Here is a 15,402-nt window from a genome sequence, read left to right as displayed (position 1 = left end):
CCAGTCATGCACAAAAAATTTCAGAAAGTTATTCTAACATTAATGTTCTGGATATGGTCAAATCCAATGTCCATTTTTGGTTTCTGTTAAAGACATTTGGGGGATTGTGTTTTTCTCCCCCCCCCCCTTTTTTTTTTTTTGCTTTTAACAAAGCAGGGATTCAATTTGACAGGGTTTAAAAAATAGTAGAGATCTCAGTTTCAGCTGGGCCCAGAACTGAGCCATAAAGTTCCCAGATGAAAGGATAATCAGTTCTTACGTCTTAAACCCTAGGCTCAACTCTCCTCTTGCAACTGTCCACCATAAGCACAAGTTTCTAACCCTGAAAGATACACAAAATAGCTAACCTTGGATCATCCTTGAGTGGGATGGCCTTCCCTGTTTTCAGTCTTGCACCTCACTTCTCTGAATCTACTGGGATTCAGGATTCAGGATTCCAATTGTGTTTTCAAACCAATCCTTTGTTAGAGTGAAAGTTGGGAAGGTAGTTTCTGGAGTTCTCACAGACCAAACTTTCACAATTAATAAAGATACCATCACTTGGAACAGTTGGTTTAATTAGGTAAGGTTTAAAATCATGGCATTCTGGAAAGCTTCTGTTTTTTCACCAGCCATTAAGAACTTTATCACATCCAAACAACAACAACAACAATAACAACAAGTGGGTCCAGGCCAGTCAGATGTTTCAACCAAAAACCATGCAGTTCATCTTCACCTGGTGCTGACCAATTCTTGATCTTCCTTGCCCTTTTCTCCCCCATTTCTGCTGTTATTACAAGTTCTTTCATCTCAGCTCCTTTTTATTCTTATCTCCCAACCACTGTTGACTGGTTCCTTGCAAACTCTCCATTGATGGATTGGTAGAAACATTTCTGATTCGACTGAAATTGGAGATTCTGCCTGTCGTGTGCATTTCAATTTTTCTATCTACTGGTCTTCTTGTCTTAGGCCAAGAAGATCTTCTTGGCTATGGCTGTTATTTGCTGCTTTATTATTTCCAGTGCTTCTTGAGTTTCCTTGTTTCTAGGTGATATTTCTTGATCAGATATTCTTTGGTGTTTTTGTTCTTCAGCTTCTTTTCTTTCATCTGTTCTAGCTTGCATGAACCTTAGCATCTTAGCATGCTTATCTTATTTTCCAACCTGATCTTCCATTTAGGTGGTGCACTGTTTGGCATTTTTCCCCTTGTTTGTTGATTTTCCATCCAAGATATTCAGTTATAACTGCAGTCTTCTGTACATAAACAATATGGGAGAGGTACTTTACAAAAACCTAGACTGGATCAGTCATTGCCCTGGTCAACAAGGATTGAGCTAGGTGTTCTAGTTCCTGGACATCTGGTGACAAGTAGGCCACAGAACTCAAAACTGTTGACTGAGCAGCCAGGGCCAGCAGCTGCAGAACTACAGGAAGAAATGTTGTTTACCCATTGCAAATATAAAAAACTAAAAACAAAGAAATAATGATCTTCTATTATAAATAAAGGTCCAAAGAGAAGAGGATATCAGAAAAGAATGCACCACTTCTGGAAAAAACAACATTCAGAATCAGAAATAACAGAACAGAGGTTAGCAGATCAATGTCAATGTATAACACCAAATGAAGTATTCACAGAAGTAGAATTGGAAGGACTGCAAAGATCTACCCAGGTCAAAGAAATCGAAGACTTGCAGGAGTAACTCAGGCAGCAGAGCCTTCCCCTTGGAAAAAACAAAGCCCTCTAACTAAAAAACAAGAGGAATTGAAACCAAGAATAACTGAGCATCTAGAACAGTACAAAAACAACTGAATAAGGTTGCCTGCATTGAAGCTTGTTACAAAGAAACAGCTAGCACAAGTATTAAATGATGCCAGTACTGTAATGCCAAATATAAGCACCAGATCACTGCAAGAAACAAACCAACTGATTTACAGCTGTGCAATTCAAGCTTTCTATCTGCTGATCTTTTTGACTATGGCTGTGATTTGCCGCTTTATATTTTCCAGCAGTTCTTTCATCTTCCAGAAACAAGGAAGATCAAATAAGCACTGGAAATAATAAAGAAGCCAGTAACATCCATAGCCAAGAAAATCAGCAGATACAAAGCTCAAATTGCACACTATAGGCAGAATCTCCAATTTCAGTCAAATCAGAAACATTTCTACCAATCCGTCAATAAAGAGACTGCAATGGACCAGTCAACACCTGACAAGGAAGAAACAGTGCAGTTCTGGGTGCAGCTATGGAACAACCCAGAGAAATAGAACAAAAATGCAGCTTGGATAAAGGAGGTGGATAAGAATAAAACGAAGCTAAAATAAAAGAACTTGTAATAACAGCAGAAATGGTGGAGAAAAGGGCAAAGAAAATGAAGAATTGATCAGGGCCAGGTGAAGATGAACTGCATGGTTTTTGGTTGAAACATCTGTCTGGTCTCATCCACTCATTGCCAAGCAGTTTAACAATATACTGCAAGAAAGTGAAATTGATGACCAGTTAACATCTGGCAAAACCTACCTGATAATGAAAGATCCAACAAAAAGGGCAACACCAAGCAACTACAGGTCAATTATCTGTTAACCAAAACCTTTCCAATTTCTAACTGGTGTGGTAGCTGATGCAGTCAAATAATATCTAATTGAAAACAAGCTCTCCTCATCTGAGCAGAAAGGAAACTCCCCAAACAGCAGAGGAACAAAAGATCAGTTCCTAATTGAAAACATGATTCTGGAAAACTGCAACAGAAGGAAGACCAACTTGATTGTAGCTTGGATTGATTACAACAAGGCATTTGACTCCCTGACACAAGATTGGATAATTAAGTCATTGGATAATGAAGTGACTAGAAATAACAGGAGTCAGTAGAAACATCAGAAGTTATGGGCAAAGATCAATGCAACAATGGAAGACACAATGGTGATACACTGGGGGAGGTTAATATGAGGAGAGGAATCTTTCAAAGAGACTGTTTGTCTGTCCTACGTAGTGTTTGTTACAGTCCTTACACTGTATGTTGTAGATGACTCCTGTTTTTCTTCACAACCAACGCAAGCTATGAAAAGGATCACACTGCCACACATAAGAAACATCTTGGAAACCACCAATAGACTATTACAACCATATTACAATCCCTCTGGAATTGGGGCAGTTTCCTTTCTGTTCTGATGGGAAGAGCTTGTATTCAACTAGGTGCTGTTGGACTGCATCAATTACTACACCAGTTAGCAAAGTTGTTGGCAGTCCTGTAGTTGCCTGATGCTTCCTCTTTTGTCAGATCTTTCTTTATCAGGTAGTTTTTGCCAGATGTTAACCAATCTTCATTTCCCGCTCTTATTTTTAGTATTAGTATTAGTATGAATATAAGCTATGTATCTGTTTTATACAAACACACACACATATGTGTTTAATTATAATTGAATATATTTATTATATGAGTAAAAGCATAAGGAATATACAGGGCATATTATAGATAGCCCCCCCCCATATATCTAGCAGTATATTGCTGAAATGTACAGCATTTTATGGAAAATTCCTAAGATTAAGCCTACATTTTTTCCTTTTTTTCTTTTTTTTCAGATAGTAAAGAATGCTACACTTGCAAAGATGGAAGCTATGCAAACACCAATCAGGATTCCTGCAATTCTAAGACTGTCATCTTTTTGTCTTACGAAGAACATCTTGGGATCAGTTTAGCCTTCTTTGCTCTCTGCCTTTGTGCTTGGAATCTTTGTGAGAAAACACAGCACTCCCATTGTGATAGTCAATAACCGAGACCTCACCTACGTTCTCCTCACCTCCCTCCTGCTCTGCTTCCTTTCGGCACTCCTCTTCATTGGCCATCCCAACACGGTGATCTGTCTCCTCCGACAAGCTGCTTTTGGCATCTCCTTCTCCGTGGCTGTTTCTTCAGTGTTGGCAAAGACGGTCACTGTGGTTCTGGCTTTCCTGGCCACCAAGCCAGGATCCAGGATGAGAATGCTTGTGGGAAAGAGACTCTCCAACTCCCTGGTCATTTCCTGCTCTCTTCTTCAAACAGCCATTTGTATGTTATGGCTGGCAACCTCTCCGCCATTCCCAGAGTTTGACATGCACTCAGTGGTTGAAGAAATTGTCCTGCAGTGTAATCAGGGATCTGAGACCATGTTCTATAGTGTCCTCACCTATATGGGCTTCTTGGCTGTTGTTAGTTTCATAGTTGCGTTCTTGGCCAGGAAGTTACCTGACACTTTCAATGAAGCCAAGTTCATCACGTTCAGCATGTTGGTCTTCTGCAGCGTGTGGCTCTCCTTCGTTCCAACCTATTTGAGCACTAAAGGGAAATACATGGTGGCTGTGGAGATATTTTCTATCTTAACCTCTAGTGCTGGTTTGTTGGGCTGCATCTTTTTTCCCAAATGTTATATCATTTTGTTCAAGCCCAGCCTTAACTGCAGGAAACACCTAATGAATGGAAAACAGGAATGAGTTTAAGAGGGAGTGCCCTTTGTTGTAATTTATAATGTAACAAATGAGTGTTGTTAATGTAAAAATAAAAAAGGTACTTTTTTTTTTTGCTTTCCACTGCAGATGGCGATTTCAATAATCTTCCTGCTAGCAATGATTTTTTCTCCCAAATACTGTATGTAAGGCTGATAAAATATAATCTGGAGTCATCCATCCTTGAGCCTTTAACTGGCAGAGTTCTACTTGACCTCTTTGATCTCCTTCACTTTTAGGAATAACTTTCTACTTTTCGTATTTGAGATCAAGAGAAGAAAACAGACCCAGTGTTTCAAATATGAAATCATTAATGGATCAATTTAGATAATAGGCAGATTCCAGCAAAATCTGGGAAATTCAAATTCCAAATATCCATTCAGGTCAGAAAATTTCTCCCCTCTAACTCTCCAGTGAGCTTTTAAAAGAGAAAAGGGGAGAACCCCATTTTGCCTTTGTTTTATTTTTTTAATTGATATCCCTTTTTTTTTTTAGGTCCTGAACCAGAGCTGGGAAGTTTTTGGTTTCATAGTGCAGGAAAACAGGCTTATATTAATTTAAAAAATTGACTGCATATTCAGAATCCTTGTGATTCTGTGACAGTTCTGTCATTGGGTGTGGATGGCATTGTGCTAAACCAACCTTGCAATTTGCAGGTTCTCCTGGTTTTATACGGAAAAACCTTTCTTGATGAAGATAGCTAGGTCAGGGAACAGACTTGACAAAATTTAGTGGAACTGTATTTCATTTTTATGAGTCAAGGTAAAGACAGTCGATGTTTCTTTCTAAAGTTTTCTTCCTGTGCTGGGCTTAAACCATGTTTTCATAATGGCCATCACATACCCTCAACAAGGTCATTTTTGTGGTTCTCTACACATTATCTGAGCTCAGCATATCTCACAGGATTTTTGTTGTGAAAGAAAAGGGCAGTGAAGGGCATAGTATATGCTGCCTTTTGATCCTGAAGAAAGGAGGGACACAAATCTAACAAATTAGTACAATAAAATGAAAATAAAAATAATAAGGCTTGATAAAACATTAAAACCTGTTAAAAAGAAGCCTGTCTGAATTGAAAGGTAAAAGTGGTGACCTTCCTCCTGGTAAGCAAGAGGAAGGTGCCAGATGTGCTTGAGTGTGGATTTGTTCTTTCAGAATGTTTTCTGCAATTCTTCTCCATCCTGCATTGGCTTTTAGGACAGTTTATAGGAAAGGTCCTGCCAAAGGAATCAGGAAATTTAAAAATGCAGCAGCTTTATAGAGCAATATAGTAAAAAGGTATGCTTTTAGTTTTGCACTATTCTTTGAATAAAAATAAATTGGCAACATACAGAGAGGATTAGGTATTGAGATCACTTAGTTGTGTAATATGAGGATAAAGTACCTCAAGCAATTTAGCCTTTGCAGGTATGATAGAAATAATATCAAAGGGTATAATCAGGAAGATGTAAATGATAGTGATTTTTAAAGCTTTGAATATCCTTCTCACATACACTTTATTTTCCCTTTTATTTTAGTAGCTAAGAATTAACAACATATCCTGGCTTGATCTTAACTCTATTTGACATTTTTTAAAAACCAAAATATAGACACTCCTTTCAATATTATAAGATGGGCCTTTTTCACACTTCACTTCCTCAAAATGCCAGTCTATCACTCGTTCTCTGCCTCCTTCTTTGTTCTTCAGAGTCAGCTTGGACTGAAATGCAATGCCAAGTGGTCTCATTAATCCCAGTAACATTCTTATTTCTATAGAATTCTGATTCTTATTGCCAACACATTTAAACATTTCCAGCATCTTCTTTTTGCTGTTGGATATTTCAAGTCTACAGGTCTTCTTTCTAACTAAGTTGGAGAGAAAAGTTCATTCAAAGGTGAAGAAAACACATTTTCCTCAAGTACTGTGGGGATTGAAGTGGTAAATATCTTACTCTTTAATTATGCCAAAATTGGTAATTAATGCTTCTCTTGGTTCAATCTCCTTTGGATTTTCAGTTTCCAAGTTCAAAAGATAATGAACACTTTTTAAATCCACAAATATGTATTTGAAGTGGAGAAAGAATTAAAACAGATGTAGATCTTTCAGATAAATGTGTGATAGATTCTTCTTTTCTAAGGTCAACTCCTATAGGTTGTTTGTTTGTTTGTTTGTTTATAATCATAAGAGGTTTAAGTAAATATCTGATAATTAAATTTTATGTCAAATAAGTATCCAAATGCAGAAGTAAGATCTGACTTGCACTGAAGATGGTGTTTGTAGTACCATTGCTGGTAGCTCTGTTCTCTCCTAAAGTATGCAAGGCTTACAATGTGAAATGCAACATTCATACTCCTCATAAGCCACAGCATATGTATCATGAATCGGGAGATGTTATAGTTGGTGGCATAGCATCTCTAGCATCTTTCTTGGAGAATGCTGTAAGTTTCAGTGAAGAACCCCCACCATCATTGCACAAAGACCTTATGTAAGAACTTTTATTTTCATACATTTTCTTAGAATATGTAGCAATCGTAAAGTTGCACCCTGAAGAAAATTTATTTAGCTTAATATAGAAAATACTCATACAATCACGGAACTGAAGAAATGGAGCTCCTTCTTGCAGACTCTGCGGAGAGTGAATGTGCCACATCTTAGACTGTGTAAACTCTGAGTGCATTATGGGACTCAGGCTGAATTCTAAGTAAAGTGGTATCATCTCCCTAGTTCCCTAATTATATTTTCAGAGTCTTCTGGTTTTCCATGTTTTCTTTCACTACTTTTATATTAGACCGATTTTTCTTAGCCTGATCTGATATCTCACTTTCTGACTATTCCTGCACCTTTTATTTCTTTACTCAATAGATTTGTGCTATGTATGTGAAGGACCTGTTTGATCCTATATGCACCAGTAGCTTCCTTTTTTTTTTTTAATGGACCATATTTGACCATATTTCAGGTACAGCAAATAAGGAAACATGTTAAGGTCCCACTTTTCTTTTTATTATCACTTAAATCACTTTCAGAAAGTTATATAAATATTATCAAAATACAGTTATAAGAAAGAGGCAAAACAAGACTGGTTTTAGGTTTTTTGCTTTCCTTTTATGAAAGCTATAAATGTTTTCACATAGAGCTTATTTTCTATTGTAGTTTGCTGCCTAAGAATTACCAACACATCCTGGCCTTGGTATTTGCAGTGAAGGAGATCAATGAAAACCCTCACCTCTTACCCAATCTCACCCTGGGCTTCCACATCTATGACAGTTACCGCAGTGCACAGAGGACTTGCCAGGCCACCATGTTCCTGCTTTACAACCTGAAGAAGTTTGTTCCTAACTACATCTGTGGCATCCAGAATAATCTGACAGCAGTGATTGGGGGACTCGACTCTAAAATCTCTGTTGAAATTGCAAATATCTTGGATATCTACAAAGTTCCACAGGTAGAGTGTATCAATGTCAGAGTAGGTCTAATTCTTGGGGCACAATATTCTTTCTTCCTTCTCTGTATCTTCATGAAATTTTAAAATCTGTAAATCAGAGAAAGCCAATGGAACATTTATTCACAGTATTTGGATATTATATATGCTTCCTCATTGCTGTTTTTTAAAAAAGCTTAAGGCAATTTATACTATTTTTAGCCAAAAAAAAAGCACATGCAACTAAGGTTACCAATGAAAATCTTAGTTTATGATTTACTGAAATGTAATGATCTTCACAGGAGCAGAAGTTTAAATCTTGTGCAGCATCTTCTGTAGCATCTTTATGGCTAAGATAAGATAATCGAATAAGGTTGGTTCTCTAGACAAGATCTGTTAGGGGATACGAATGAGTATTGAAATGAACAGCTGAAATGAATGGCTACTTCTTTGAAATTATTTATATTTGGATATTTGTAAATTAAGCTGAGTATAATGCAAGTATTCTTAAATTTGAAGCTCATCTAGCTTTAAAGTAAATATATCTTCCCATCCATTCATATTAATCAAGGGCATTTCTTTAAACCTCCAACTAGTGTACACCATCACCATTTTCCTGAGACTCTGCTTAAAATAATAAAATAGTACATTGGTGCATGAGGAATTCTTTCTCAGTGTAGCTCACATAGAAATAAGGCAAGGAATTATTTGCAGATAAAGCATTGCATATGTAACCATTGTGAAAGTTTTTCAGCAGCTATTCTATAAACTAAGAATTCTAAAGAGGCATTGTCCAATATACTATACAATAACTCCCCATATAAAATATCTTTCATTAAATTATCCCACCCATATTAGTATATAGCAATAATAATGAAATCTCCTTGAATATGAGATCCGTCTAGCTTTCTTGGGAACAAGATTGATCCATTTCCCCTTTCCTGTCTTCTGTTTTCCATTTCCCCTTCCAGCCTACATCCCTAAGGATTTTCTCAATGGTCTTAAACAAATCATTAAAAAAATATTTAAAATACAAAAATGTTAATATTTTCAAAAATGTACTTCTACATTTTAAAATCATAGTGTAGAAATGCAACAAGATAATGGATGCAATTAAAATGAGAATTTAGTAGATTAATGGATTACATTACTTCAGCACTGTATGTAAGTGTGAATTCATGACTTTAAATTCCAACTTCATTCCAGTCTAGGTTTCACTTAAGACATTTTAGGTTTATTACTTCCTTTGGGGAGATATTTCTTCCATGAATTTTAACACAGTAGAATTTTTAGGAATAAAACTGTCAATATTCATTTATATTATGGTTGACTGAGGCTATGCAGAGCTTCTGATTAAATGCTTCTTCTCATTACCTGTGGAATCTTATACAATACGTGACAGTGACTCCTTAGAAAAGCCGAATCTCTTCCCAGAATGGCAGAGCTGCTGTTCACAGCTGCAGAATTTTAGGGTTAAACTGGAGGCATTCCAGCCAAAATGTGTCCAAACCAGCCTGTGTTGCCTCTAACTTTGGCAGGGATTAATTGATAGATTGATTTTTGACATTTTTGATTGATTTTGTGCCACCAAGTCATTTTCAAATCCTAGCGACCACATAGATAGATTTCCACATCACAATCAATCCCTAACCTGTTCTTTCAAGTCTCCCAATGGTGTCAACATCACCAATGTAAGTGAATTTCTCCACTTTGCTGCTGGTCAACCTCTTCTTCTTCTTCTCTTTCCTTGCCCCTTTCCCAGCATTAGAGCCGTCTCCAGAGAACTAGATCTTCACATATTGTGTCCGAAGTAGGATAATTTCAGCCTGCTCATTTATGCCTTAACTGAGAACTCTGGGTTGATTTGTTCAATGTATTAAAAAAATTATACCCCATCTGATTCCATAGCTTCTGAGAAAACCACATGAAACCATTTCATAAATATCACTGAAAGAATGTCATGAACATTGTTGAAACACCACAAAGGGACAACTACCTAAAAATTGTTCCTCACTCAGATGTTACCTAATTACAAGTTCATAGTCAAGAAAGTATTATCTTTGATCAGTCCTATCTAATTAGTAGCACATAATTCAACAGAATGATGTCAATGGTGTTATTTGAAATGAAACTCAGGGAAAGCTGGAAACAATGAATTAAATGTAAAGGTCATCCCCTCCTCTCTCTGTCCCTCTCCCTCTTTTTTCTTTCTTTTTTTCCCCCTCCCTTAAACCTACTTCAGCTTGTCTATGGCTCTGCCCCAGTCATGAATTATAAAACCCCAGGCCTTTCCTTCTTCCAAATGAGCCCCATGGAAAGACTTCAGTATGAAGGGATTCTGTCTTTGCTTCTTCATTTCAAATGGACATGGATTGGGGTGGTTGTAATGGATAATGATAATGGAGAAAGACTTCTAGATATGATCATTCCATTATTTTCTAAGCATGGCCTTTGCTTTACATTGACAGAGAGAATTAACTATATAGGGTCAGTTAACGAATTGTCTTCTTTATTTAAACAAGTTGCAAAAATACATGATAAAATCACGGACAGTAAAAGCAATGTGTTGATTTTCTATGGAGAGTCCAATGCCTTGGTTTTCCTGAGATGGTTACCATATCTGTCAAAAAAAAGAACATGATACAGACACAGCAAAAGGGAAAGTATGGATATTGACATCTCAAGCAGAACTTGCATCAACTGTCTATCAAAAGGATTGGGAAACACAAATAATCCATGGGGCTCTGTCCTTCAGAATTCACACCAACAGCCCACCAGGATTTAAACATTTTCTTGAAAGCAGAAATCCTCTGAACTCAAAAGAAGATGGTTTTATTATATTCTTCTGGGAACAGACCTTCAATTGTATATTTCAGATTTCAGTGTTTGACAAGGAGTTTGGAAATCTCTGCACTGGCAGAGAGAGTTTGGAAAACCTTCCTGAAATGGTGTTTGAAATGGACCTGACTGGTCACAGTTACAGCATCTATAATTCTGTCTATGCTGTGGCTTATGCTTTACATACCATGTTGTCATCTCAATTTCAACACAGAACAAGAGTAGATGAAGCGAGCTTGAACCTTCATAATCAAGTTGCCTGGCAGGTAAATGGGGTGAGCATCCTCAGGTAATCAAGAACTGCAGAACATATTATTGAGGATATTGGAAACCATCTTTGGTTCCATTTCCATCACTGTTTCACACCAACAGTAATGATACAAAAGGTTGTTTCAATCAAGCTCAGAGTTCCATATTGCTCCTCTGGCTACTGGACATTTTCTCCAAAAGATACAAGTGTACCTTTCTAAACCTCTGCCTTTCCCTTTTCATTCTAGGTACATCACTTCTTGAAAGGTCTTTCATTTAATAATAGTGCCGGGGATGAAGTTTCTCTTGATGCCAATGGAGAATTACTAGCTGGTCTGGATGTAATGAACTGGATTGTGTTTTCAAACCAAACCTTTGTTAGAGTGAAAGTTGGGAAGGTAGTTTCTGGAGTTCCCACAGACCAAACTTTCACCATTAATAAAGATGCCATCACTTGGCCCAGCTGGTTTAACCAGGTAAGATTCAAATCATGGCATCTTTGAATGCTTCTGGTTTTTCACCAGCCATGAATCCTTTATCGCATGCAAATAATAGTAATAATAATAGTAACAATAATAACAACAACAATAATTCAGGTAAGATAAGACTGCATATTTCATGTTCTTATAAATGTATAACTTTAAGAGTTCAATGTAAAACTTTATTTTTAATTTATTTACTCTTTCAGAGTAAAAATGGCATTTCTAGAGCATTAACCATGATGACATATTGCTTCTATCTAAGAAGTACAGACCATTAGTCAGGATATGGCACAACTATACAGATGGCAAAGTCTCCTTCGAGGTGGTGGGATTCTAACATCTACTGTCACCCAGTGTTGACCAATGAATTGATCAATGCACTTCCTAAATAGCTTTTTAAAATCCTATGCACAATATTGATTCTTTCAATAAAGAAAAATTGTAGCACCTGTTTAAGTGCATGCAATAGAACCCATTGTTACATGAATAAAAAGAATATCTCAAACTATGCCAAATGATACACTGAAGAATGCCATTGTTTTTTCTCCTTGCTGGATTAGTCTCAGCCTCTTTCAGTATGCAGTGAGAGTTGCCGTCCTGGTTCCAGCAAGAAAGTGAAGGAAGGGGAACCCTTTTGCTGCTATGACTGCGTCCCGTGCCCAGATGGGAAGATTTCAGAGAAGGAGGGTAAGAAATGTGCTGCTTGGATTTAGCAAGGAAAATGGTGGCACTCTAGAACAGTGTGGAAGGGCCATTTGTAAGCAGGGTATTTTGCTTTTATAATTCTAAAAGTGCTGAAGTGAGTCGAAATATGAATACTAAAGGTTGGAGGTTGGCCGTTCTTATTATATCCCAAATATAAAAACTTTCCAACTTGGATCTGCCTTTACTTATCACTGAGATTAGGAAACATTGCGGTGTCATGAAAAGCAAGAATTGCAAACCATTCTTACAAACTTGACGTCTTTCTCTTTAATTATAGAAGGCATCTGTTTTTTTAGTAGATGTTCCTTAGAATTTGTGGTGGTGATTAGGTGTTTTAAGAGATACATAAATTGGAAGACATGAATTTGAGACAATGGCCACAATTATGTTGGGAACATGATTTTATTGACATTCCATTATGGATATCAAAATTGAACCCTATCACGTTACATCACACCAGGACCATCAAGAACACCAGCACTGAGCAGATGCTACATTATGGTTGGTTCCACAGTTAGCCAAATTGGATTTGGTATTTGTATCCACATACCGAGTCCTTCCCAGTGACCTAGGGTAGGCAGACATTGTTGTTTGACGGTATTAATGGTACTGGTGAAGGATATAAGCTGTTCCAAGGAAAGTTGCCTTTTGCAATTGACTGATGGCGATTCTGTCAATGCCTATGGCATTCAAGTTGTACGCTAGATGGTTTAGAACTACACCCAAGGCCTCTATTACTATTGGTACTATCTTTGCATTCTTTTGCCATAATCATTCTATTGCTATTTGCAGGTCTTTATATCGTGATTTTCTCCAGTTCTTTCTCTTCTATTCTGCTCTCTCAAGGTATTGCAATGCCCACTATCCAGACTTTCTGGTCTTTCTTATCAACAATTGTTAAGCCTGGGTGTTGTGTGGCCGGTGCTTGTCCGACTGAATTCAGAGAGCTTTAACTTCTTCATTTTCTATTACTTTGTCTGTTTTGTGGTCCCACCAGTTCTTGCTTGCAGGCATATCATATTTCTTGCAGATATTCCAATGCACCATTCCTGCTATTTTGTCATGCCATTGTTTGTAGTCAGTCTGTGTGATCTTCTTGAAGCATCTGACTAGGTGGTCCACTGTCTTTCTTACAACAATTGTTGAGTCTGGGGTGTTGTGTGGCAGGTGCTTGTCTGTTTGAATTCTAAAGTCCCAGAGGACTTTAGCTTCTCATTCTCTAATACTTTGTCTGTTTTGTGGTCCCAACAGTTCTTATTTACAGGTAAATTATTATTATTATTATTATTATTATTATTGGTATGAATATAAGCTATGTAACTATTTTGTATGTACACATACATGCATGTATAATTACTATTTAATATTTTAATTGTTATATATGTAAATAGATAATGAATATACATTCCATAGTATGGATACCCCCCACCACCCACAGAAACATATCTAGCAGCATACTGCTGAAATGTACCGTGTATTATGGAAAGGTTGCTAAGGTGAAGGCCATACGGATTGTCTGTTCTTTTTTTCAGATAGCACAGAATGCTATAATTGCAAAGATGGAAGGTATCCAAACACCAATCAGGATTCTTGCAATCCTAAGAGTGTCATCTTTTTGTCCTATGAAGAACCTCTGGGGATCAGTTTAGCCTTCTTTGCTCTCTTCTTTTCTTTGCTCTCAGCCTTTGTGCTTGGAATCTTTGTGAGGAAACACAGCACTCCCATTGTGGTAGCCAATAACCGAGACCTCACCTACGTTCTCCTCACCTCCCTCCTGCTCTGCTTCCTTTCGGCACTCCTCTTCATTGGCCGTCCCAACACGGTGATCTGTCTCCTCCGACAAGCTGCTTTTGGCATCTCCTTCTCCGTGGCTGTTTCTTCTGTGTTGGCAAAAACAGTCACCGTGGTTCTGGCTTTCCTGGCCACCAAGCCAGGATCCAGGATGAGAATGCTTGTGGGAAAGAGACTCTCCAACTCCCTGGTCATTTCCTGCTCTCTTCTTCAAACAGCCATTTGTATGTCATGGCTGGCAACCTCTCCGCCATTCCCAGAGTTTAACATGCACTCAGTGGTTGAAGAAATTGTCCTGCAGTGCAATCAGGGATCTAAGGCCATGTTCTATTGTGTCCTCACCTACATGGGCTTCTTGGCTGTAATTAGTTTCATAGTTGCTTTCTTGGCCAGGAAGTTACCTGACACTTTCAATGAAGCCAAGTTCATCACGTTCAGCATGTTGATCTTCTGCAGCGTGTGGCTCTCCTTTGTTCCAACCTATCTGAGCACTAAAGGGAAATACACAGTGGCTGTGGAGATATTTTCTATCTTAACCTCTAGTGCTGGTCTGTTGGGCTGCATCTTTTTCCCCAAATGTTATATCATTTTGTTCAAGCCCAGCCTTAACCACAGGGAACACCTAATGAAAAGAAAAAAGGAATGAGTTTAAGAGAAAGTCCCCTTTGCTGTAATTTATGAAGTATTAATTGTGTGTTGTTAATATAATAATACAAAATGTCCAGTTTTGTTTTTGCTTTCCTGCATGCATGGTGATTTCAATTATCTTCCTGCTAGCAATATTTCTTTCTTCAAAATCAGTAAGGCTGATCAAATTAATATCCCTTATTTGATAGGTCCTGACCCAGAGTTAGGTGTTTAGCTTCATAATACAGGAAAACAAGCTTATATTATTTTAAAAAGTGTTTGTAGGTTCACAATCCTTGTGATACGGTGACAGTTCTGTCATTGGTTGTGGATTGTACTGTGCTAGCTCAACCCTGCAATTTGCAGGTTTGCCTGGATTTATATGGAAGAATCTTTCTTGATGAAGATAGCCAGGTCAGGAAACAGACTTGACAAAATTTAGTGGAACTCTCTTTCATTTTTATAAGCTACAGAAACTGAATCTTGAAAGCCTAATAGTATTTTCCTTCCCTCCATCCCTTTGATAACAAAAAGAGACAAGGTAAAGCCATTTGATGTTCCTTTCTAACATTTTCTTCCTGTACTGGGCTTAAATCATATTTTCATGACAGCCATCACGTACCCTCAGCCAGGTCATTTTTGTGGTTCTCAGCTCAACGTATCTCACAAGATTGTTGTTGTGGAAGAAAATGACAGTGGAGAGCATTTTGTATTTTGCCTTTTGCTCCTAAAGAAAGGAGAGATACCAATCTAACAATTAGTACACTAAAATGAAAATGAAAATAAAAGTTCTAGATAAGATGTCAAAAACTGTTAAAAATATACCTTCCTGAATGGGATGGTGAAGTAGTAGTGAACT

At 37.5% G+C, this 15,402-nt stretch overlaps 1 protein-coding gene across 1 annotated transcript; it reads left to right on the top strand.

Annotated features, from left to right (window-relative positions):
* The first annotated feature begins 6,700 nt into the window (after nt 1-6,700).
* LOC148215734 (vomeronasal type-2 receptor 26-like) lies at nt 6,701-14,562 on the top strand. The gene is made up of 6 exons (XM_088142432.1): nt 6,701-6,918; nt 7,584-7,875; nt 10,728-10,955; nt 11,187-11,414; nt 11,981-12,107; nt 13,658-14,562. Exons 1-6 carry the CDS (start codon nt 6,701-6,703, stop codon nt 14,560-14,562), a joined length of 1,998 nt encoding a protein of 665 aa, XP_087998558.1.
* The last annotated feature ends 840 nt before the right edge of the window (nt 14,563-15,402 follow it).

Source organism: Python bivittatus, unplaced genomic scaffold (assembly GCF_059951505.1).
Source record: "Python bivittatus isolate LINGU-HERP-01145 unplaced genomic scaffold, Pbiv_v1 ctg000440_np1212, whole genome shotgun sequence".
In the NCBI taxonomy this organism is placed as follows: Eukaryota; Metazoa; Chordata; class Lepidosauria; order Squamata; family Pythonidae; genus Python; species Python bivittatus.
The sequence above is the reverse complement of the archived record's forward strand: the minus strand, read 5'-3'. Positions and strand labels throughout refer to the sequence as shown.